Source organism: Rhamphochromis longiceps, linkage group LG6 (genome assembly GCF_057381845.1).
Source record: "Rhamphochromis longiceps isolate RC_006_pf linkage group LG6, R_longiceps_female_GT1.1, whole genome shotgun sequence".
Taxonomy (NCBI): Eukaryota; Metazoa; Chordata; class Actinopteri; order Cichliformes; family Cichlidae; genus Rhamphochromis; species Rhamphochromis longiceps.
In genome coordinates this window covers 17,881,355-17,903,595 of record NC_140562.1, presented here as the reverse complement: position 1 = coordinate 17,903,595, position 22,241 = coordinate 17,881,355, and the positions used below count along the sequence as shown (strand labels likewise).

At 39.4% G+C, this 22,241-nt stretch overlaps 1 protein-coding gene across 1 annotated transcript; it reads right to left on the bottom strand.

The window, feature by feature from the left end:
• Positions 1-393: 393 nt before the first annotated feature.
• Positions 394-4,865, bottom strand: LOC146667825 (sterile alpha motif domain-containing protein 3-like). Its single transcript, XM_085408527.1, has 9 exons — positions 4,555-4,865; positions 3,692-3,887; positions 3,443-3,604; positions 2,874-2,961; positions 2,619-2,783; positions 2,122-2,328; positions 1,720-1,888; positions 1,479-1,558; positions 394-1,000 (listed from the first exon to the last, which is right to left on the bottom strand). Exons 1-9 carry the CDS (start codon positions 4,646-4,648, stop codon positions 710-712), a joined length of 1,452 nt encoding a protein of 483 aa, XP_085264653.1. The 5' UTR covers positions 4,649-4,865; the 3' UTR covers positions 394-709.
• Positions 4,866-22,241: the final 17,376 nt, after the last annotated feature.

Here is a 22,241-nt window from a genome sequence, read left to right as displayed (position 1 = left end):
TGATGACAAGGCTGAAACAAAATGCTCTCCCCTTTCCACAGATGCTGTACACTCTCAGAAATAGGGGTGCCAAAGTGTACCAAAAAGGGTACAAATGCTTGTCGCTGGGGGTGTTCCTTTTTGAAGGACATTTCTGTACCCTTTAGGCTTGGTACATTTTTGTACCTTATGAAGTTGTACCATCTGAAGTACAATCATGTACTTTCCTAAGACATAAATGTACCTTCAAACTATAGTACAGAAATGTTCCCTTGAAAAGGGTACAATAGGGTACCTATGAGGGTACCCCCCCAGCGACAACCTATTTCGTACCTAAAGAGACAAAAATGTACCCCAATAGTCCAAAATATTTGGTTATTTAACCATTTATTTTCAATAATAGAATCACATCAAAGCATTTAAACAACCACAGGAATACATCCTTGATTACATTCGTATATTGCCATAGGACATGTCAAGAAAAATACATTCATTTAAAAAAAGTAAACAATCACATAAAGACATTAAACACCTGAACACAATGTTTTGACGGATCACACATGGCGTTGAAAAGAGTGATACTTGGAAAAAGCTGCCTGGCAGTCATTTATTCCACAAGTGATGCCGAAATGAGGCTCATGTGCGTGTACTAACCCAACATGTGTAATCATCTTCCTCAGAGTAAATGCCCTTTTTGAACATTTTGAACATTTGTGGAGTGGGGGCATATTTAATAGAGTTGGTTAAGTACCCTGGTGACACTTACTGGCAGGGGTTTGTCTCCCTGGTCTCCTATGTTGACAATGCAGTTCTGCAGTTCTGTTTTCTTGAAGTATGCAGGGTAGGTCATGTTGAACACGAAGAAGGTGGAGAATGCTGAGATGTAGGCCTCATCCAGCGAGCAGCATGAGCAAACATCCACTCCTTCAACTGTGACAACACAGCGACACTGTCTTGAGAGGGCAGTTGTCCAACTCTTATCCTTCATTCGAATGGTTGGGTATGGACTCATGGGAGTATTCTGCAGAAGAGGAAGAAAAACATTAGTATACAGTATGTTTAAGCAATATGTGCCAAGTGGATTTTCAACAGATTCCTCAAATTACCTTCTTTTTTTTGCTGCAAAACAAAACTGTCTATTCTGATAACCTGTAAACATGGCCCCTACTCCAAACAAAAAGCTTCTTGACCAATGACTGTTGTGGTAGTGTTTGATAAGCTGCTAAAGTTTGACATAATATTCAAGGGCAAAAGCAATCACCCCTGACAGTGACAGTACCTGTGAAGAAGAATTTCCCTAAGGGGACAATAAAGGTCTATCTATCTATATAAACACCAGACAAAACCCAAGAGCACAGCAGCACTGTGGATTAACAGCAGTGTTTCCCCTACATTAGCTTAGCTGTGATGCTGAACCGCAGCTGAATTCAGCTCCATGCCAACAAAACACAGAAAATGAAACTTGTGGCCAAAGGCTATGCATTGCATCATGCATTTACCTCTCCAAGGATGATGAAATCTTCTATCTTCTCCTTGAAGATGGATGGCAAGAGGAGAAGTGCCCCCTTGAAGTCAATTCCTAGGTCATACAGATGCAAATACACTTCATTAGATTTTGATAGCATGCAAATTCCCATTAACATGCTCTTGACATGGCACTATGGTACATCAATTATCTTTGGAAGAGAGAGCAAATGAATTGTCACAAAATTTACTATTTGTATGAGGTCAAATTAGCACCTGTAATGTCTTCAGCCAGTGCATTCTCTCTTGCCTCCATGTAGACCTTCTTCAGTGGCAAATCCTTGGTCATTTGAAGAACATTTTGAAGAACAGCAGTGAAGTTTTCGCTAAAGCGGCGACAGATGTTGTCTTGGCAGGGATGCATTAAATCAACCTCATCACACAACTGGAAATGAAAAGAGCAGAATAGACAAAAGAATGACATTTTACATTGAGGATTTAAACTTTTGACATGTTTAAAGACACAGACTGGAGATAAATGTAAAGTGCTTTAACCCTTGAACAAAAATTCTAAAGATAATGAACAGATTGATTAATCAGTTAGTACAGAAAATAATAATCAGATTTAGAGACAAAAAAATCATTAGCTGTTTCCCCAATCATCTTAACAATTCTTACCCCTGCAGATGTCCCCAGGAATGGATATCTCTTTAATAGGTCCACAGTACACATTCCTTCAGCTACCTCTCGACGTCTCCATGCAAAGGTTTTTGTCATGCGGTCTTTCACCAGTGCTGTGTCAGGATGTAGCTTCTTGTGCTGATCATTTAGCACCTTGATATGAGCATCAACGGAGGCTGCATCTTCCCCCACAAAGCACGAATCCTTTGTCAAAGCAGATATCAGTATTATCATAAGTAAACTCTGATAAGTTAATGTTACTCGAAATGCGGTAATTTGTACACCAAATGCTTTGAAAAAAATGCAAAAATGTTGAATAGGAATTGCAAGTTGAGCTGACTTTTGTTAAATCAACTGTGAAGTTCCTTTTTCTATGTTAATGTTATCTGTTAACATGTTTCTTTCAATTAATGTTTACTTTTAGCTTTACAGTGAACATAATAAGACTACATATGTTACCTTAGCTCTTAGAGGCTGAGGGTGTGAGGACTTACGAGAGAGGGCTTCAGTCTCTTCAGACAGGAGCTGCTGGATTCGTCTGTGGTCCGATGTTTCTGCGTGCGTCCAAACTTTTCTTTAACCCGGTTCACTTCTTCGTTGCTGATTAGGGGAGCCCGTTCTGCTTTGAACTTTCTCTTGAGTTGGCTGTGCCAGGTGTCCTAGTTGTTTCAAATGTATATAAGTAGTTAATTATGGTTACTTTATATTAATATAATCTATAAAAGAAACAAAAAAGGAGAGGTACTCACATAACCATTTCCGTGTACATCTCTTAAGAAAGGATACTTCACAATCAGGGCTTTGATGACCTGGATGTAGTCTGAGTGGGTTGGGTACCTGTTTCAAACATAAGAAAAACAACCCACAGTACACTGATTACTCTTATCCTTTCCTGGGGGCTTTTCTGTTCTTCAATTCTTCTAATCATATTGTTATTACCGTAAATAGTATGTTGTAGACCAATGTCAAATCAATGTAGCTAAAGTTGATTTTAATTTCTTAAAAATGGGCGTGGACAAACAGCCACACCTCTCCCAAACTTCATTAATTAATTGACTGCAGTCCTGAATTATTAATTTACTCTTGAGCAAATTCGAAAATGAACACTTTGGATATCATAGTCCAGACAAGGTCTGGAGACACAGGATGTATGGTTTTACCACTATTGCCAGTTCATTGGAACCGTGTGTCACGCCAGACTCGAACCCTGGTCTCCAGATTGGGAGGCAGATGGGCTAAGCATTTGTTCTCTGCCTCTCTTACAACAGCAATATTAATATTAAGAAATTAATGTAATTATTCAGAAAGGAACCCTTACATTGTGTACTGTGACAGCATTTCATAAAGACTCCCAATTAGTTTGTTTCGGTACTTCTGTTCTTTCTGGACTGGTTCTTTGAGATCCAAGCGACTCTGGACATCTTGTGGGAATTTTGGAATGGAAATAACTGCAGGCAGTCTACGGCAAGAAGGTATAGAACTGCAATACAGTAGGAAAACAGCATTAACTAGCCATTTTGCAAGCACTTAAATGCATATGCAAATTTAGACATTTATCACAACCTACCTCTGGTTTGCTTGGGACACTGGACCTTCAACTGTACCTTCAAATGGGTCGACCGGTTGTAAAGTGATGATGACTTCCTTGTAGCGGTTTGTGAAGTCTCTGAACTTCAGCTGCTTTTTGAAAGACTTGTCAAAAAGATATGCAACCATGGTCTCCGTGAGTCCACAGTCTACCGTCTCTCCATCTACATCGTTATCTGAAATATAAAGTACAGTATGAAATAAAAATAAAACCATTTTCAAATTTAGTTTTAAAGTGACATTATGGTCAATACATAATAATAATAATAATAATAATAATAATAATAATAATGATAATAAGCTATCATTGTGAATCTGTCTATATTCCCCAAAAGGAAGTTACAATTAATTCTCTTGATTAATTGTTAATATAAATTAACTGGTAATATAAAAATGTAAGTAAGTGTCCCTGCGCAGAGCTTACAGCTCTCATATTCGAAAATCCGACTAAGTAGGTGGAATGGTACAAATGTGTACCTTCCATTGTTTAAAATCCCTTTGAGCGGGAAACAAGTTAGATGCGATAAATTTTGCTTAGAAAACGATTTTGTTAATAGCTATATTTACATACTAGCATGTTTTGAGAAATTATTGATTTTTTTTACATTGTTGTACACGGTTCGTCACTATTTATTGATAAAACACTCGAATACCGCAGGCAGACAGACGTTGAACATTCCACCAACAGTCTAAATAGTCCACATTTGTACCTTTCTTTGTTTAAAACTTAGTTAACTGCTATCTTTCGCCCATGTTAAATCTAGCTCTTCGGACTTTTGCTAACTCTACTGTAAAATTACACGTTGTAATTTTTATAAAAACACAAAATCACACCCGACTTACCTCTAAATCTTTGCGCCTCGTCGTCTGACACATCAATGCCTTCTTCCATCAACCTTTTAAGGAGCTCCTCCGTGGATAACCCCCTGAGAGTCATTTTCTGCGTCAACGCTAGTCAGCGCGGAGGCGGAGCACTCATCGCTGCTGCCTTTTCGGCCTTTGGGATTAATGCGCGTTGCGAACTTGACACATGAAAATACAACATTGTGGTATTAATGCGCAGTTGTTTAGAAACCGTTATGCTGTCTTGGCGAACTATATTTGTAACTTACAAAATGTAGTCACCGTAACATAAAAATCTGCTTGACATTTTAACTTCCAAAGAACCTCGGTTTAACTTGATGTTGCAAATTCCATAAAAACATCACAATTAATGAACAATTCTAGGATGTAGTAAAAGCAAAAAAGTAAATGGCCAAACATAACAGTAAAATGATTTCACGTTTTTGAAAGATTTAAAACATTAAAAAATTATAACTGGAACTTAATAAAATGGAAATGGACCAGTTTTTTTTTAACATCATTTGGTTGTGCCTGCATGTCATTGTGTGTGTGTTTTTTAATATAATTTAACATAACTTACACAAAGGTAGGTTACAGATATTCTTTGCATCATAGGATAATTTACGTAGAGAGGAGAGGACCAACAGATTTGATTATAACATGTAGCTTTTATGAGCACACTCACATCTCATATGAATTTTACAATTAACCAGGCCCATCCAGATTTTCCCATGCTGACCCATTACCACATTCTGCCACTGTCACTGCAGTACAGGTCAAAATGGTACAGATTTGTACTTTATTTCAAATTGTACCTTTAAAGGGGCGTTTCTGGACTTTTAAAGACCAGTATTGTACTTTTAAGGGAACATTTTAAAAAAATGTACCTATAGGTACTGTGACCAGGAGATATTTTATTTTGTATTCTTATGATCACAGTTATAATTAGAAGTATCAATCATTAATCATTTACCATTGTGGAATCTGATGACAGTATAATCTTTGTTTTATATCTATGGTAATCTGAGTAAAGATTAATGTATGCATGTTATCATCATTGTAATCAAGTCTCAAATGGTACCCACAGCATTGTATTCACCGTCCATAACTGGAGGGTCCAGCAGGACCTTGTTCTAATTCATTTGCAGGCCTACATCAGAACATGCACATAGAGAGTTATGTAAACACGCACGTTCACCCTTATTTACACAGGGAGGTCATGTCAGGACATTCTCTAGTTGGACACACAGGCTCATAGAACTGCACAACATGACATGTCATACACTTCTATTTCTCTAAAGTATCATCTGATGTTTGTATAAGGAGAACTTTGGACTATGGGGAGACTGTTATCATTTCCAGTAAGGTCTAACTGTGTGATGTCATCATGGGTTTATATAAGGATGGGGAACGGTCCACTCTTTGGAGATCTGTGGCTGTACGCTTGTCTTCCCATGCTTCTGTCTTAGAAGCATGTAATAAAATCACTATGTTTGTCACCTACACGGACTCGGCTGTTTTTCCTTCTTACCCAAACTGAACCAGACGTAACAGTACAAAAATGTTCTTCTCCGTACCTCTATTTCTGAGAGTGTATCTTAAGATGAAAGCGTGGGGGCTTGCAAGCATCAATTACAAAACGGGATGGAAAAGAAGCAGCATTCAGACTGACAGGGATGTCAGTAAAAATGTACTGTTTGGCAATTCAAGAGAAACTTTGAGTATTAATTTGGCTCACCTGTAGAGTTCAGAAGAATATATAATAGAGTACTGTGCAAAAGTCTTGAGTCACCCCCCATTTCATTTTATTTTGCTTCCAAGGAGTCAGACTTTCTTGTCATTTTTAAAGCAGCCTTAAGCAACACTTCTCCAAACTTTCTGAAGGTCTCTAATTGGACATTTGTTGTGGCAGATCGCTGCCCCTCCCTGAGCATGCTCTGCATGAGGGTTCTTCCTGTTAAAAGGGAGTTTTTGCAGAGCCCGCGGGCACATCACTGCAACCCCCTCTGGCCTCTGCTCCGTGGCTGCTGGGTGACCTCTCGTTTGGGGCTCTCCTCAGCTCTTCCCAGGAGGGTGGCACGGTTGCCCCCCCTGGTGGTCCTCCTCGGGTCCTCGTATTCTGGGACCTCTGGATGTCTGGGGCCTGGATCTCCTCCATACCTGCTTCATGCCCTGGGGGACGGGGCTATGGCTCGCCACACTCCCTAGCAGATCGTTACATGGAGAAACCTTTTGAATACAAGCGTGCTGATCCACACAGGTGTACACACGGGTGTTCACAGACACAAACTACACCTTTCTTGGCTGCTACCTCAAAGCACATTGTGCGCTGTCGATCTTGCGTACTGCACAATAACATGTAATATTTAGTATCTACTGTTATCTACTGTTAGCTAGTTTATTGTGATGGTGCTGTATTTATTATGTTGCTCTTTTTTGTTTGTTTTCTCTTCTGTTTTTTCTTATCTCCATACAGGTGATCTAGGTGCTTTGTTTGTTTGTTTTTTTCTTCCCCCCTTTCTCACCATCTCTTCTCCCCTCTATTTTTCTTTCTCTCCCTCTCTTTCTTTCATTCTTTCTCCCTGTCCTATCCCCCAGTCATGTCTGTCCCGTCTGTAACAACCGAAAATAAAATAAAATAAATACATAATTATAATAAAGGTCAATCAAATGGACCAATATGGTAAGGCCATGATGATCCAATTGGTAAAGTAAATCCGCTTGGCATCTTTCTTGGCCTTCAGACAACAATTCTGAAGGCTAAAGATCCAAACGGGACACAAAAAAGAAAAAAAGAAAAGAAAAGGGGAGTTTTTCCTTCCAACTGTCGCCAAAGTGCTTGCTCATAGGGAAATGTCTGATGGGGTTTCTCTGTATTATCAGGTCTTTACCTTACAATATTAGGCAACTTAAGGCAACTGTTGTTCTGATTTGGTGCTATATAAATAAAACTGAATTGAATTGAATCAAAATGCTTTAATGTTTATGGTTGTCTGCACTTTGTTTAAAAGTTAAAAAAAGAACACATTTTAAATTGTATTTTCAGGCACTTTGTGACTGGCAGCTTCTTGCAAAAACACTTGCTCCCGAAGCTTTAGCTGAATCTACCAAAAACACAACAAGGATTAAAAAACTCTCTACATCAAATAAACTGAGTGGATAAACAGTCTCAGTGGAAGTGTGGCTGCAGAGAAGCCATTCTTAAGGAAGACTGAAAATAATCACCAATAGATCTTATAATGAATCCATATTTGAAATTTTTCCTTTAAATTTCTGTTAGTATGGATGAAGGAAGTCAGGAGAAGGATTACCAGCACCAGAGATTTATAGCACCCGTTGGGGATCTGCCCTGAAATACCATCTGGAAAGGATCTAGTTGGCAGCAACTTCATCTTTTCCACAAAACAGTAATTTCAAATACACTGCCAATGCAGTGAAAGCATACCTGGATTAAAAAATACACACTAAAAGGAACAATATCAGTCATGGATTGGCCTCCCCAGTCTCCAACAATACAGAAGCAGTATGAGGTCATCTTGACTGAGAACCAGCCAACATCCGAAGAACAGCTTTGAATGTGCTTCAAGAAGCCTGGAGAAGTTTTCCTGAAGTTTTCTTAAAGAAATTAGAAGAAAGCTTGTCTAAGACAGTCCAGCGTGGGCTGAAGAATGAAGATGGTCATACCAAATATTGACTTTCAAGCATTTGTTTTGCCATATATTATACAGTATTTCAATAAATGCTTCCATAATCTCAGCACCTGAGCAGAATGTCAGTGCACTTTGTAACCTTCAACTTGTTTATTTGTTTAGTAGGTGCAGGAGAACTGGCAGGCCAAACAGTTGTGCTCCTAATTTTTTGGCACTCCAAAATCTCACTTCATCAAAGTACACAGATGATAGCAGCCAGCTGTCTTATTCGCCATTTGGAATAGGTTGCTTCTCAAGAACTCACTTCAGAGGTAAATAACAGTAGTTGAGGAGCTTCATAAATAGATTTTCTTACATTTTCACTCCCATTAAGATTGAGTGGGAACATCTGTGTCTGGCAGATGCTAGGTTTTAATTCTGTGTGTGAAACATAAATGTTGTGATGTGTTCTCAGTACGGGATGAGTGGTCGACCTTGAAGCACAAACACTCTGACTGACTGTCGAAATGCGTATCACGTGGATTTCCCTGCGGTCTCTATTGGAATGTGAGATCATGCTCAGTAGTGTCTGCTTCATCATAACTTCGGGCTTGACTTCTCATGCAATAAATCTGTGAATCATGCAGTGAACCCTGAAGTGATCAATGTAGGTCACATCAAGATGGTCAGTATCTTGTCCTGTCCATAAAACAGCACAGGATATAAAGTGCATATGAGCTGACCTAATTAAACAAGTTTTTTTGTTTTCCAGAAAAAATATACTTATTCAAGAACATTGTACATATTATGTATTTAAATGGTTCTAACCTGTTACTGTAATGCACATTAGTTGTTTTTTTTTTTTTTTAATCTATCATTCCTTTTATGCCTAAATGGTATCAATATCAACAATGAAGGTAGCAAACATAGTTTTAATTAGCTCTTTATGGCATTATTATCAGATCAAGCTATTGACCTTGAAGGTAAAACCAAAGCTCAAATGTATCATGACATTTGACCTTTTTAATGTAGTACTTTCTACAAGTTGACAATAGACGAGGCTTTTTGTCAATTTTTGACCAATAAATCAGTAAATTGGAGACCTTGAAGACCGTGGTTAATGTAAGCCAAATTTTATGGATTGTTGGCATAACCCTAAACTACACCCCAATATAGTTTTATTTACATAGACTCCCTCAAGTCCACCATCAGGGCAGGGCCTTTCTCTGTGGAATTTGCATATTCTCCCCATTCTCTCCAGGTACTCCAGCTTCCTCCCAAGGTCCAAACATGTGCCCTTTAGGTTAATTTGTGATTCTAACTTGCCCATAGGTGTGAATGTGAGTGTGAATGGTTGTTTTTTTTCTCTGTGTTAGCCCTGCGTGAGACTGCTGACCTGTCCAGGATGTACCCCACCTTTCTCCCTGTGGTAGTTGCCATAGGCTCCAGCACCCCTGCAGCTCTGATAAGAATTACTGTATAAATACTACAGTTGCAGTTTATCACACCATCCAGCACTGGAACTGCTCCCTCTTTCTTATTCCATCATCCACACTGCTCCGTCTCAGTCTGCAGACCCTTACCTCCTCAGCTCTGCGCCTCAAGCATTCTGCTCTGAATTTCACTCTACTTTCTCAGATTAGTGCTCCTTTGGAACCAGCTCATCCCAGTTCTTCACTCATTCCTCATTCACCTCTATAACCCATCTGTGACCTGTTCACCCTGCAGTAATTACTCATCTTTTATCTGACTACAGTCTAGTCTAGCATATCTGACTAGCTCTTGCTCACATTATAGCAGCCTTCACATGTATGAGTGTAAAGAAAATGTGTTGCTAGGGAACCATGCAATATGCATCATGGTTGGTTATATATTAATTCAGAATTTGGTTGGTTATGTTTTTCATTGTTGTTTAATGTCTAGCTTTTTTAGCATTTGAACCTTGAAATTAAAACTCCATGTCCCATATCCCTTGTCACAAGAGGATTTTCCTTTCCAGTGAGTTTGATTTTATCTCAGACAAGCCCCCAATTTATGTCCTATCCATTCATGTTACATGAAAAAGGCATCCACATTTGTTGTTTATGCCCAATTCTAAGCCTACTACCAGAATGTTTCAGTGGAACATCTGATCTACGGTCTTCAGACCACAGAACATTTTTCCAGTCATTTATTGTCAAGTTTTCATGAGCCCATGTGAATTTTACCAACTGTTTCTCGTTCTTGGTTGACAGGAGTTTCTTTCTTTTTCTTCCCCATTCTGATGCTTACTTTGAACTTCAGTATATTACCTAAAATCTGAGCTCCTGCCAAGTGATGAGATATTTCCATTATTGAGCAGTTGAACAGGTGTACCTAATGAAGTGGCTGATGACTGTATATGAGAAACTAACTACAATTTTCAGGAAGTAAGCATTAATTTTACAAGATACTCAATGTAATATTTAACAGAATTTATTCCACTGCTTTTTTTTACCATTTAAATCACTAAGATTAAGGTACCACAGCACAAACTTTTATTATATACAGGAGGTGTAAAGCATCCTGGGCTGTGCATTTTTACAATAGTGGAGGCTGAGAGTCAAAGCTATTTATCAGCAAGGCAAGATAATCTTAGTGTGCGTGCCTGTCTCCACTGATGGTTTGATTGGTGTCACATTGGATTGTGCAACTTCCTGAAAGGTTAGAAGTTGTGACGTCAAAGGAGTCAGCAGGATAATCTCAGTTATTATGTTTGAAAGCCCATTTTCACATAATCTTTTGTTCTGCACATATTTATAACTGGGAGACATCAGTCAGATCCATGTCCATGAGCTCATGCGATGTAGTCATTCAAAACTGCAAGGATCATAAAACTGAAAACCGTGTGGAGTCACCCATCACCACAAACAGATGTTTTTTTGCTTAAATGCCGCATGACTCCTGACTGCAGCTTCTAGCTATCAGTGTAAAGAGATTACAAATCACTATGAAAAATCTGATACAAATATGTTTCATATGGAAGGGTAAGCTGAAATTTGAAAATATACCCTCACCCAATATACCCTCTGCAGTGTGAGCTGTGCAAAGGAAGATAATAATAGCTATAGGGGGGGGGGGGGGGGGGGGGGGGGGGGGGGGGGGGAAATCAAGACTGCAAAGCATTAATGGTGATGAATGAGACTAATTGTCAGGATGAGGTCGTGGACGAAAGAAGGAGGACCCAAACGCTGGACTCACAGGTAGGTGAAGATTGGTGTTTTATTGTCAACGGAGTGAACAAACAGAACAGAAGTAGGAAACGGCTGGCCGGCTGGACGACTGACTGAATGGATGAATGAAAGACTGACTGACAACTGACCGGCTGACCTGACGGAACTGAACAGAGGACAACCTAACAGCGGCGAGAACAACATCACAATAACATCAATGACACAACATTGGACTGGTTGAACTGAGGGACATAAATACACAGGCTGAGTGATGAGAGATTAGAACCTGGTGAGTACACAGCTGAACATAATGACCTAATGATAAACGGGAAGAGGACGGAACATAATGCACATGGACCAAGGCTAACACAATAAAACAGGAGGTGAAGCAGACAGAATATAAACAGTGAACATGAACTAAGAATACTGGGTCAAAGACCCAGAAACCCTGACACTAATATGGCTTCATATACATTCATCACTGTCCATGTAGTCAGAACTAAATTTGATTAATGTCAAAGATACCTCATAAGGTCCACACAATGATAATGACTTTTTGAAAACTTAAAATACTTCAAAGGAATAAAAGTGAACATTTTGCAACCAGTAAACACTCAAAAATCCCAAAGCAAAAACATATTAAACATTTTTATTACTTGAAATCTTTACAATAATCCTCCAGGCAGCAGGTACATCATGTACTTGCTTTTGTTTTTTTTAACCAAAACTCTTAAAGAAATTTTAGTGCATTTGCGCAGTACTGATATTTTCAGAAATAGTACCATCGCTTTCTGATGATGAGTTATTAGGCATAAAAAACCGAATAACATGTATATATAAAATATAATATATTCAGTAAAATGAGAGTCTTGATTCTCTATATATGACACAAGCAACAACTTTAGGCCTTGTGCAAGGCACTTTATACCCGGTCAGTGGCATCCTATACAGGACTGAGTTAATTCATCACTGTTATGTCTTTACAAATGGCCACATCAAAGTGAGGACAACTCCAGAACAAGGGAAAAGGTCATAGAGACAAAGCCTTGGCATCCTCCTCATTTAGGTTGCGGGCGTTCACTGGTGGCTACATTAAACACTGGCAGGTTTTTTTTTCTTTAACTGTGGCGTCTTAAAAAGTCACACTGCAGCATTGTCAAATAACCAGTTAATTCAGCTTTTTTTTTTAAAACTATGTGAAAAAATTATTTGGACATGCCTTCCTTTAATTGTGACTTTATTAATATCTTGTGTGAGCCGTTATATCTGTGACAAGCTCCAACAAAAAAGTCCCATTTCTGATTAGATAACAGGGGTCTCTTTTTACCTAATTATATCTATTTTGTATAATAACCGCTGTAGCAGTTTTCTGCCAGGTGAATGCAATTATGTTCAGCTGAATCAAGGTAATGAATATTTTTTATTAGAGCCTTTATTTATTCAGAAAGGTGAACAATGAAAGCAATTTCTTTCTTTTTTTTCCTTTTCTTTTTTTAAGAGTGCTTTCTCCAGAGAGTCAATTCAGCCGTAATCTCCATTACGCAGTTATTTACCAAAGGACTAACAACTGACGGTTAGCAGAGATAAATGCTTGATAATCACACCATGACCTTGTCATTGTAGCTGTTAATGTGCAATAGAAGCGATTGCCTGACTGATTTGTGAAGCGCTGGAAAGTATCGCCTTTTATGGTTAGGTGGTTGGAGCAAGAGAACTAGGATGAGAAATCGAGATGGACACGAGGTAAAATGGCATATGTATTTATTTAGGTGGAATATTATTTCACCTGCAGATGAGGAGCCAGATACCTCTACTCATTATCATCTCAGGCCTATTCAACTGTAGTTAATGTAGGTAACTGAAATATGAGTACCCTTAAACTGTTTTGATTTAAAATATAGGATAAGCTGACGCATGATCTCATCTTCTATAAGCCAAGCAGATGGTCTGATTTAGTCCAGCAAATTAAGCATGAGTGACAATTATACACAAATCTGAATCAATCAAAATAAACAGAGCTCATCTGGCCGAATTTGACTCCCAGACTAAATATTTCTCTTCTGTCTTTTGTTGCTGCGTCACACGTCACTCACCAGCCTCTCCATGATGTGCTGTGAAGTTTTCCTTTCCAAACTGACAGTTCAAATAAATGCAAAAGTGAACGTAGATGAATTTATTAATATCAAATTATACTGGGGTAGTTTCTCAATGTTCAAATGGAGCCGAATATTTTTTTCCAATGTCCAGCACAGGCCACAAATAAGCAAGTTCAGCAGACAGTGAAGGAGCTGGAGGACAAGAAGTCAAGCGTGACAGCAGTTATTCTAATTCGAGCTTTAATGAAAGGAAAACAAATTGCTTAGCAAGGAAACAAAGCCACTGGTTAAAAAGGACCCTGAAGCAAAATTTTTAATTTCCATCTTTGGAGAATGTGTTTACATTTTGGACAAGAGTGTGTTGAAGAGAGGGGGGTAGTTGATAGTTGAATGGTCACTAAAAGTCTTCAGCATATATGGAGCTAAAGCCGATAAGGATTAAGTCCAGCTTTAACCTTTGTGGCGCTTTAGCCTCGGTCCTCTTGTGCATTTTAGGCTCTGCTAATAATTCTGCTGCTTTGCTTCTCTGCACACTCCTTCACTCCGAAAATGGTAATCGCACGCTGCTTTGGTGTGGAGCAATTTTAGAAGCCACGCCATCCATCTGCTTGCACTTCAAGCCATTCGTTCCTCTTTTTTGTGTGTGTGCGGAAAAACCTGAGGAGCTTGTGACGAAACCAGTCTTGGAGAACTTGATAAGGTGTAAAAAAACAACAACAACAAACAAAAAAAAACCCACACTTTTCTTTTCCACTGGATTAGAGAGAACATGCAGAGAGGTCACTTATCAGTGTTTATCCTCTTCGGTGTTCAGCTTGAGCCAAATTGATGACTTGACTGATAATAGCACAACTGAGCTTTTGTTGTAACAATTTCAACACAACCGTGATCATCTTTTTATATATGAAAAACCAGCTTAGAACGTGTTTAACATTACGATGAATATGGAAAATACATGTTTTAATGATAATGAACATTTCTGAGATTCAGAGATGGCATGAAGCAAATCTCTGTATTTGTGTTCCAGCGCCTTAATAAAACAGAGTTTCAGTTGTGTGTGGGTCTATTTCTGTGTGTGTGTGTGTGTGTGTGTGTGTGTGTGTGTGTGTGTGTGTGTGTGTGTGTGTGTGTGTGTGTGTGTGTGACCTAACAAAACGTAAAGCGAACTAAGTTTATTTTAATAGCCAACAATTACACCTGCAGATAAACACAATAGCATTGTTTTACAAAGGGTCAAAAGTAGAGTTGGATCCCTTCTTGTATTAACTGAGCATCAGGATACTCACAAAGAATACACAAAGAATAATCTCAAGACAGTCTCTCAAATAACAAAGCAAAGGGCTTGACTATAAACAGAGCTACATGAGAAACAGTGCCTCACAAGCTGAGTAACTTCCCCTTTATTGTTAGAAGTAGAATAAATAGTATTAGTAGAATAAATGGTAGAATAAAGCAATTCTTGAACACAAACGTTCCTCTCCACCATAAGAGAAATAAGCAAGTACAGAATTTGCTGTATAATACATCAAGAATCCAGTCGTGGTCTCAGAGTGGAAGTAATGTCGCACTACTAGAAGGAAAACAAAGCCAAATGCTTACGTTGGGCTAAAGTTCAATTCATGCTTTCATATTTACATGTCTGCAAGGAACTGTAAGGGGTCATTTTGCTTTCTCTTTGATTCCATGCACACGTCTCTGCATGCAGCCTGAAAATATTAAGCACATAGTGGGATTACACTCCAAGCAGGCCGACTGCACGGTCACCAAGAACACATAGATGATTGAGAAAATTTGGCCTTAATCCACATTTTTGTAATTCATTTGTTAAAGAGTTGTAATTAAAGTAGTTGCTGCCAAGCAAGTTTGACTTTTAAATATTAACCACTGTGCTTGAGATAGGGTGTCAACAAAATACAGTTGTGGGCTTTTTCTTAGCACCTGGCACACCTCTCTGCATCTGTGATGAGATGCTATAATTTCTTGGTCAGACTTCCAAAAGAGCATCCACAGGAGCCCCGTGGATGTTTTGTGTTTTTCCTTGTTAAATGAGAGGGGCAATGCAACAGATCTACTATAGCAGACCTGGAGCAAGGTTGTAAATGGAATCTACATTCAAAGTCACCTCACACGTCTGTGAAAACCATGAACTGACCTCCACAAATACATTTCACAGTGGATAGCCGGGGAAAAGGTCCCAGTCTAGTTATTGGGAAGGAATAAGGAATTCTGGCAGCAACAGAAGAAGAAGGGCCAATAAGAGGGGAAGAACATAACTAAGAATGATACCTCAGCGTATCAAAACTACAGTGAAACATGGCGGGGGGAATATTCAGGTCTGGGGGGTGTTTTACCTTCACTGGTGTTGGTTACCTTTACTGAATTAGCTCCACACTGGCCGTGGTGAAATAGCACTTCATTTTTCAGAGACATACTGCACTGTTGGTAGGGAAACCGACTCCAAACACACTTCAAAGCTTTGCATGAACTACTTGAAGGCCAAAGCGGTTATAGAATTTCCTCCACAGCCACCTGATCTCAACCCCACTCACTATTTGTCGGGAGATTTGAAGCCTGACAAAACCAAACATTCCTGGCATGAAGTTCTTTGGAGCGTTGTCAGATCATGTGAGAGAATATGTGCTGTGGGGGGGAAGCTGTGGAGTGCAAAAGGATTAATTCCTTGATGAATAATAAAAACTCAGCAAGCTTAAATGATAATAATAATAATGACCAAATACAGTTTTTAGAAAGTCGCTGCTTTCAAAAGCGCAGTCTAACACACGGATATGCAGAATTAGAAGAAGAAGAACAGGTAAAAGTCTAGATAGTTAACATTCAGTTGCTCAAACATCCATTTACGTCTAATCCTTCTTTGGACTTCTCATCAGCAGTTTCTGCAAATTGTTTTGACCCCAATCCAACACCTTTGTTTACCCTGAGCTTCCTATAATTGAAACTTAATCATGAGCATGTCCAGAAACTCTTGTGATTAATGAGAAATGAATATAGAGAGATTATTTTGGAGTCAAGGTACAAAAGGGACTGATATACTGAGCTGTGGATGGCTTTTAAGTCTTACCCCCACTGTAGTAAAATTGGAGCCATGACCCACATTTCAAACAATTTAGCAGCGAGATTAAGTACTGGTGTACTTCAAAGGAAGTGAAGAATGCGTGGCCGTGGTGCCTTGAGCATTGTGCACCGGTGCACCTCAAAGTTGGTGGCTACCTACCCCTCACATTTCTGCGCGAACAGTGAGTTAGCGGGCACTGGGGTTTATTTTAACATGGAAGAATGCCTTCTGTGTTGCGACACTGATATCCTTGGCTGATAGTTTTGGTATATTTTCTGAGCTGTCTGATTATTGCTTCTCACTGATCCCCATTTTCAGTTTGTCCTTCTTCTAGACAGCCAATCTGTTGCTTTTACTCAGTCTGATATCTTATTTGCTTTCCCATCAATCAGATTTCACTTGATTCCTTTTCAGCTTTTTCTCCCTTCACGTCCCCCTGCATCTTTCCTCGCTGGACAACACAATCCTTATTTATTGCTTATTATTACTTACTGTCTAATGCGGGCATTTGTTTGATGTGAAAATTGGCGGAATCAAGGATGATTGAGAAGAAAGTGCTGGTGTGGTGTATGTGTGCATTTGTGCAGGCATGTGTGTGTGTGGAAGAGTGACTGAAAGCAACCAATAGAAATTGCAGTGTGTCATGTTGTTCCAGAATGGCGCTCGGTCAGATCTAGGGATGCTGTCACATCCTGTCCTCATCATCACTGGTCAGACTTTGTGTGCCAGCGAGATCTGCAAGATATTGCAGATGTAAATACTTCACCATCCTAACTATAACTTTTTCTATTGTCCTGAGCAGAGTTAGGGATAAAAGCGAAGCAACTCAGTAGGTAGAATACTTTTTGCTTTTACTAGTGACATGAACCCTGAGTTTAATAACTCTGGACAACTACATGAAAGATGGAAATAACTTCAATCAGTTTGTTCCTGGTGATGTCGTGTCACATTTCTGTTTTGATTAGTGCTTTTTCTTAAAAAATAAAAATGTTGTAGGGTCTCAAAAGACCCCAGTCAAAACGATCCAATTCTTCCATTGCAGTTTTAAGAAATGCAATTATTTCATCAGTTAATATTTGCTATAGATCCTAAATTAAGTGGAGTTATCATCTGAATTTCAGGAGCAGGACCACTCCTCCTTCAGACTATAAATGCCCCCTTCTCCAATACCCGCTGTGCTCATTTCCATGCCCCACCCTTCCCCCCTTTTCTTTCCCTCTCTTCTCTCCTCCTCCCTTCTTTCATTCACCTCTCATTAGTACATGGGGTTCTGCCCAGCCCGTGAGCCGTCGCCACTCCCCTTCGAAGCCTTCTCCAAACCGCAGCACCAGGTCATACTCCCTCATCCCTCTCCGCTTATCATTCAGAGGATGTGGTCCCAGCTAGTGAAATTAAGTAATCATCATCATTATTATGATCTGGAAGGGGAACTCCCATGATTTAAAGTTATCAGAATGTTGGAGATGCACCAGATCTACCAAAGATGACTGACTCGTGCCCTGGACGTACCACACATGAAAAAACAGAGCTGGTGCTTCTGCACTGTAAAGCCCAGACTTCACTTCACCCCTACTAGGAGTGAAGTGCTGACGTGACTGTCCAACAGTCAGCTGGAAAATTGACTTGAAAAAGATGTTTTGCTCCCAAAAAACAGATAAAAAAAGGTAGAAACTGTCTACTCCTCCATTTGATCAGTTAACGTTTGCTATAGATTCTTGATTAAAGTAAGTACTCATCATCATTGTCACATATTAGCATGCCCTGAACATAGCATGAGGCACGTGTTTGTACTGCTTGTGGTTTGTTTTTAGCTGTATTTCTTGGCACAATGGTGGATGCTGGTCTCCACCTGGGCTGTTCTTCGTCAAAGATTTGATTCATAGATTTGCAGATGATGTGGCTCGGTGTGCTCATCTCTTCATCAAGAGATGAGCAGCTGAGTGTGAAGCAGTGGGAATGAGAATTAGCACCTCCAAGTCAGAGGCCATGGTTCTCAACTGGCAAATGTTTAAACTCCTCTACTCTGGCTAGTGACTGAAAGAACTGCATAAATTAGCTTCTCTGTCTCAGAGTAGAGCCACTACTCCCCACATCAAAACTGACTGTTTCTACATACGTTTGTGAAAGAATTATTTGCTCTCGGGAGCACTGGTACTGTGACAGGACACCTCCTGTGCAACAAATGCAAGTTGTGAAATTTTGTCGCTGCTAAATATTCCATAGTCAGCTGTTAGTGATTTTAAAACAAAGTGGAAGCAATTGGGATCGTCAGCGCCTTACCCATGAAGTGGTAGGCCACAAAGAATCGCAGAGCGGGGTCGCGGATGCTGAGGTGCATAGTGGGCAGATGCTGACAACTTTCTGCAGAGTCAAGAACAGTGCATAGAGAGCTTGATGGAATGACTGAGCATCCAAGCCACTGAGTGTGCAGATAGAAGAGCGAATACTTTTAGCAATGTAGTGCAAGCTAAATATGTTGGTTACCCCCAACCAGAGATGGGCAGTAATGCGTTACTTGTAACGCGTTACTGTAATCCGATTACTTTTTTCAAGTAACGAGTAAAGTAAGGGATTACTATTGCAAAAACGGTAATTAGATTACCGTTACTTTCCCTAAGCACGCTGCGTTACTGCGTTACTAAAACCGTGATTTTTTTTGCGAGAATGCCTCATGACAGTGACGTAAGCGAGTGCGACATTCGTGACAACAGCTGTGTGCAGATCAACAATGGATCATATATCGAGTGTGGGAGAGAGTATGAGCGTGCAGCGTTTAAAGCGTGGAAGTACTGACCTTACTTTAAGTTTGATTCCATAAAAAGTGACAAAAACATTAGCGTCCATCGTGCGTGGGAAGAAAACTTCTTTTTACAGCGAAAAACCCCCTAAACTTCCAAGCAAGCACCGAGTGCGCTACGAGGTAATGGGAAACTCACAGAGAAACTCGCGGATTCTTCCACTGACCGCCGCGGCACACCTGCACCAGGGTAAACCTCCGCCTGCCCTACTCCTGCTTTACAGGTGAAAATAGAGCAACAGGGCCGCTGGTCTTTGATTTTATTTATTTTCTGCTGTGTTTTACTTGCATCTATTTGAAAGACTGAGTGTAAACACACACAAAAAAATATGTGCTGGAATGTGCAGAAAATAGGTTTAAATATTAAACAAATTTCTTCCAGTCAGAATGTTGCATATAATTAAATTTTTTCTTGATGCATAAAGTCAAAAGATTAAAACTAATAAAACAAGTTTTAAAAAGAGACTTTTCCATTTGATTACATTTTGTATGATAGATTATGCAGAAAAAGTAGAATTGGGCTGAAAGATCTATCGCTTTATCACCTATTCAGGTTGTAAATCATGTTTTTAAAAAGTAACTAAGTAACTAAGTAATTAATTACTTTTGAAAATAAGAAATCAGTAAAGTAACGGGATTACTTTTTTGGAGAAGTAACCAGTAATTAGTTACTGATGACTTTTTTCAAGTAACTTGACCAACACTGCCCCCAACAGAGCCAAAATCGACAAGAAAAAAACATCATGTTTTAGCCAACCCACCTTTTGTCAGTCAGATTTTCCATTTACACCGTTAGTATAGTGAATATCTGCTAAATTTAAGATTAGATGCAAACAGCTTTATATCCCTACAACCTTGGAACCCAACACTGGTGCTGGAGTGAGTGAAGCTTCACTCAACAGTACTCCATTGTTTTTAATGGGTCCTTAAATTAGCATGAAATACTTGAAAGTTAAATTGGTAGTCTGTCGCTCATATGAATGATTTATTGGTAACATACAAGAAAGCACTTAAAATCATAATAATACAAGGATTCATTGTGTATAACCAGACGTCTGTGCTTCAGTAGATCAGGTGCATAACATCATCAGGAATTCAGATATTTAAATTTTATCTTTTATGCATTGCCAATGTCAGACTATGCACATTAACTGTGTTTCTGTTTTCCTTTCAATGTTCAATGATATGGCTTTTAATGCCCTTATTAGTGGTAACTGGTTAGTTCAGATTTTCTTTCAGACTACACCAGCATCATTCTAAGTTTTATCATGTTTCTGAAACTGCCCTTGTATTACTTTTTCATTTACAGTCCTTCTGTGGGACTCAGATCCAATCCAATTTCTTCCTGTGAGGTCAAGTTAGGTTTGTTGTAGAAAAGAATTAATGATTGTTTTAAAGGATGAGGAATTTTCCATCAAGAAATAAAATAACACAAGAGAGAAAAAATAAAATTAAACATGCCCATGTTGGAACTTTTTTCAGCTGCAGTTAATACGCCTTTGGTCTCTTGATGGAAGTATAATGCTGTAAGCTTGATCCTTTAAATCTCTATTTTACCTTTAAATTTCATGTTCTGGCTGTTTCTGTGCGAAACAATACCTTATAAGGATCACAGAACATGACAAAAAATAAGGGAGCTGGCACAAATGTAGCAGAAGCCTAACCAGCAATGCACCACCTGGCAAACATATGTGATCTAAGCCTGCTAGAGTGCCCGTTTGTTCATGATATTACTGTGACTTCATATTGTGAGTCATAGGAAGTGGAAAAATGAAACCTTATTTGGACAGCAGGTCACTCTGTGTTGCTATACTCTAAACTTGAGAAAATCCCGAGGATTTTTAAGCAGGTCAGTTCAGGTCTGCCACATCAAGGAGACGAGAGACTGCTGAGAGATTACGATGCCTTGTGCCATTTGCAAACACGACAGCTATTTGGCAGCTTTGGGGGACGCTGCTCGTCTCACACTCAGATTGATCTTGTCATATGTAAATCAATGTCATTTGAGTTTTTAATTTAAATATGTTTCGGAATTTAGATTTTTTTTCCTTCATTGTCTTTCTGCATCTGGCTTTCACTGTTGGCTGTTGCTAAGATTGGACACATGGTGCTAATTAAGGATTGTTAAAGGAACATTGCATACATTTATAACGTGTCATTCAAATATAAAGATGCAGAGAATCTGAAACTCACAGGCTGCACACGTGCTGAAGACAGCTGTCAGTCACATCGACATGAAGCTGCTGGGCAGTGATACAGAAAAACATGTAGATACAGTCTGCTGTGTGTGTTGGTCTCTCTCTCCCTCTGTCTGACACACACACACACACACACACACACACACACACACACACACACACACACACACACACACACACACACACACACACACCCACACACACACACACACACAGAACCAAGTCCTCCTTGTCTTTGTTTTGCACTCTAGAAAAACCATACACTACTGCCACTCCCTGGGCGTTAGTTTGAACTGCACTGTATTCGTCAGCAGTGTGGTCTCTCTGATCTCGGAGTATACAGTACAGATGTGTTTCTCTGTCAAGTAGCAGGATTTCATAACACGTTCAGCAAAACCTGAATTTTGAAGGAAAAGGGGAGGAAAAAAATCTGTCTTCACATTTCTCCTCTGGTTTCATTTCATTTCGTCAGAGAGCCCCATGAGGCGCACGCACATCTCGGATAAAGCTTGCTGACATTGAAATGTGATAGGAGTCTTTTATGTTGTTTTTATTGTTAGTTCACAGAGTTTTGCATTGCTCCTCAATCCATACTTCGCAGCTTTGTACTCCATCTCAGTGCCTGATCTAAATGCGAGCGACTGAGTACGCAGCATGTGTCGTACCTGACTGTTGATCCAGGGCTTCTGGTTGGGGAACATTC

Coding starts and splice junctions, on each gene's coding strand:
- LOC146667825 (XM_085408527.1), bottom strand. CDS start 4,648: ATGACTCTCAGGGGGTTATCCACGGAGGAGCTCCTTAAAAGGTTGATG. Junction 2,962..3,442: donor ATGCTGTCACAGTACACAAT/GTAAGGGTTCCT, acceptor TGTTTGAAACAG/GTACCCAACCCACTCAGACT. Junction 1,001..1,478: donor ATTTCATCATCCTTGGAGAG/GTAAATGCATGA, acceptor CCTCTTCTGCAG/AATACTCCCATGAGTCCATA.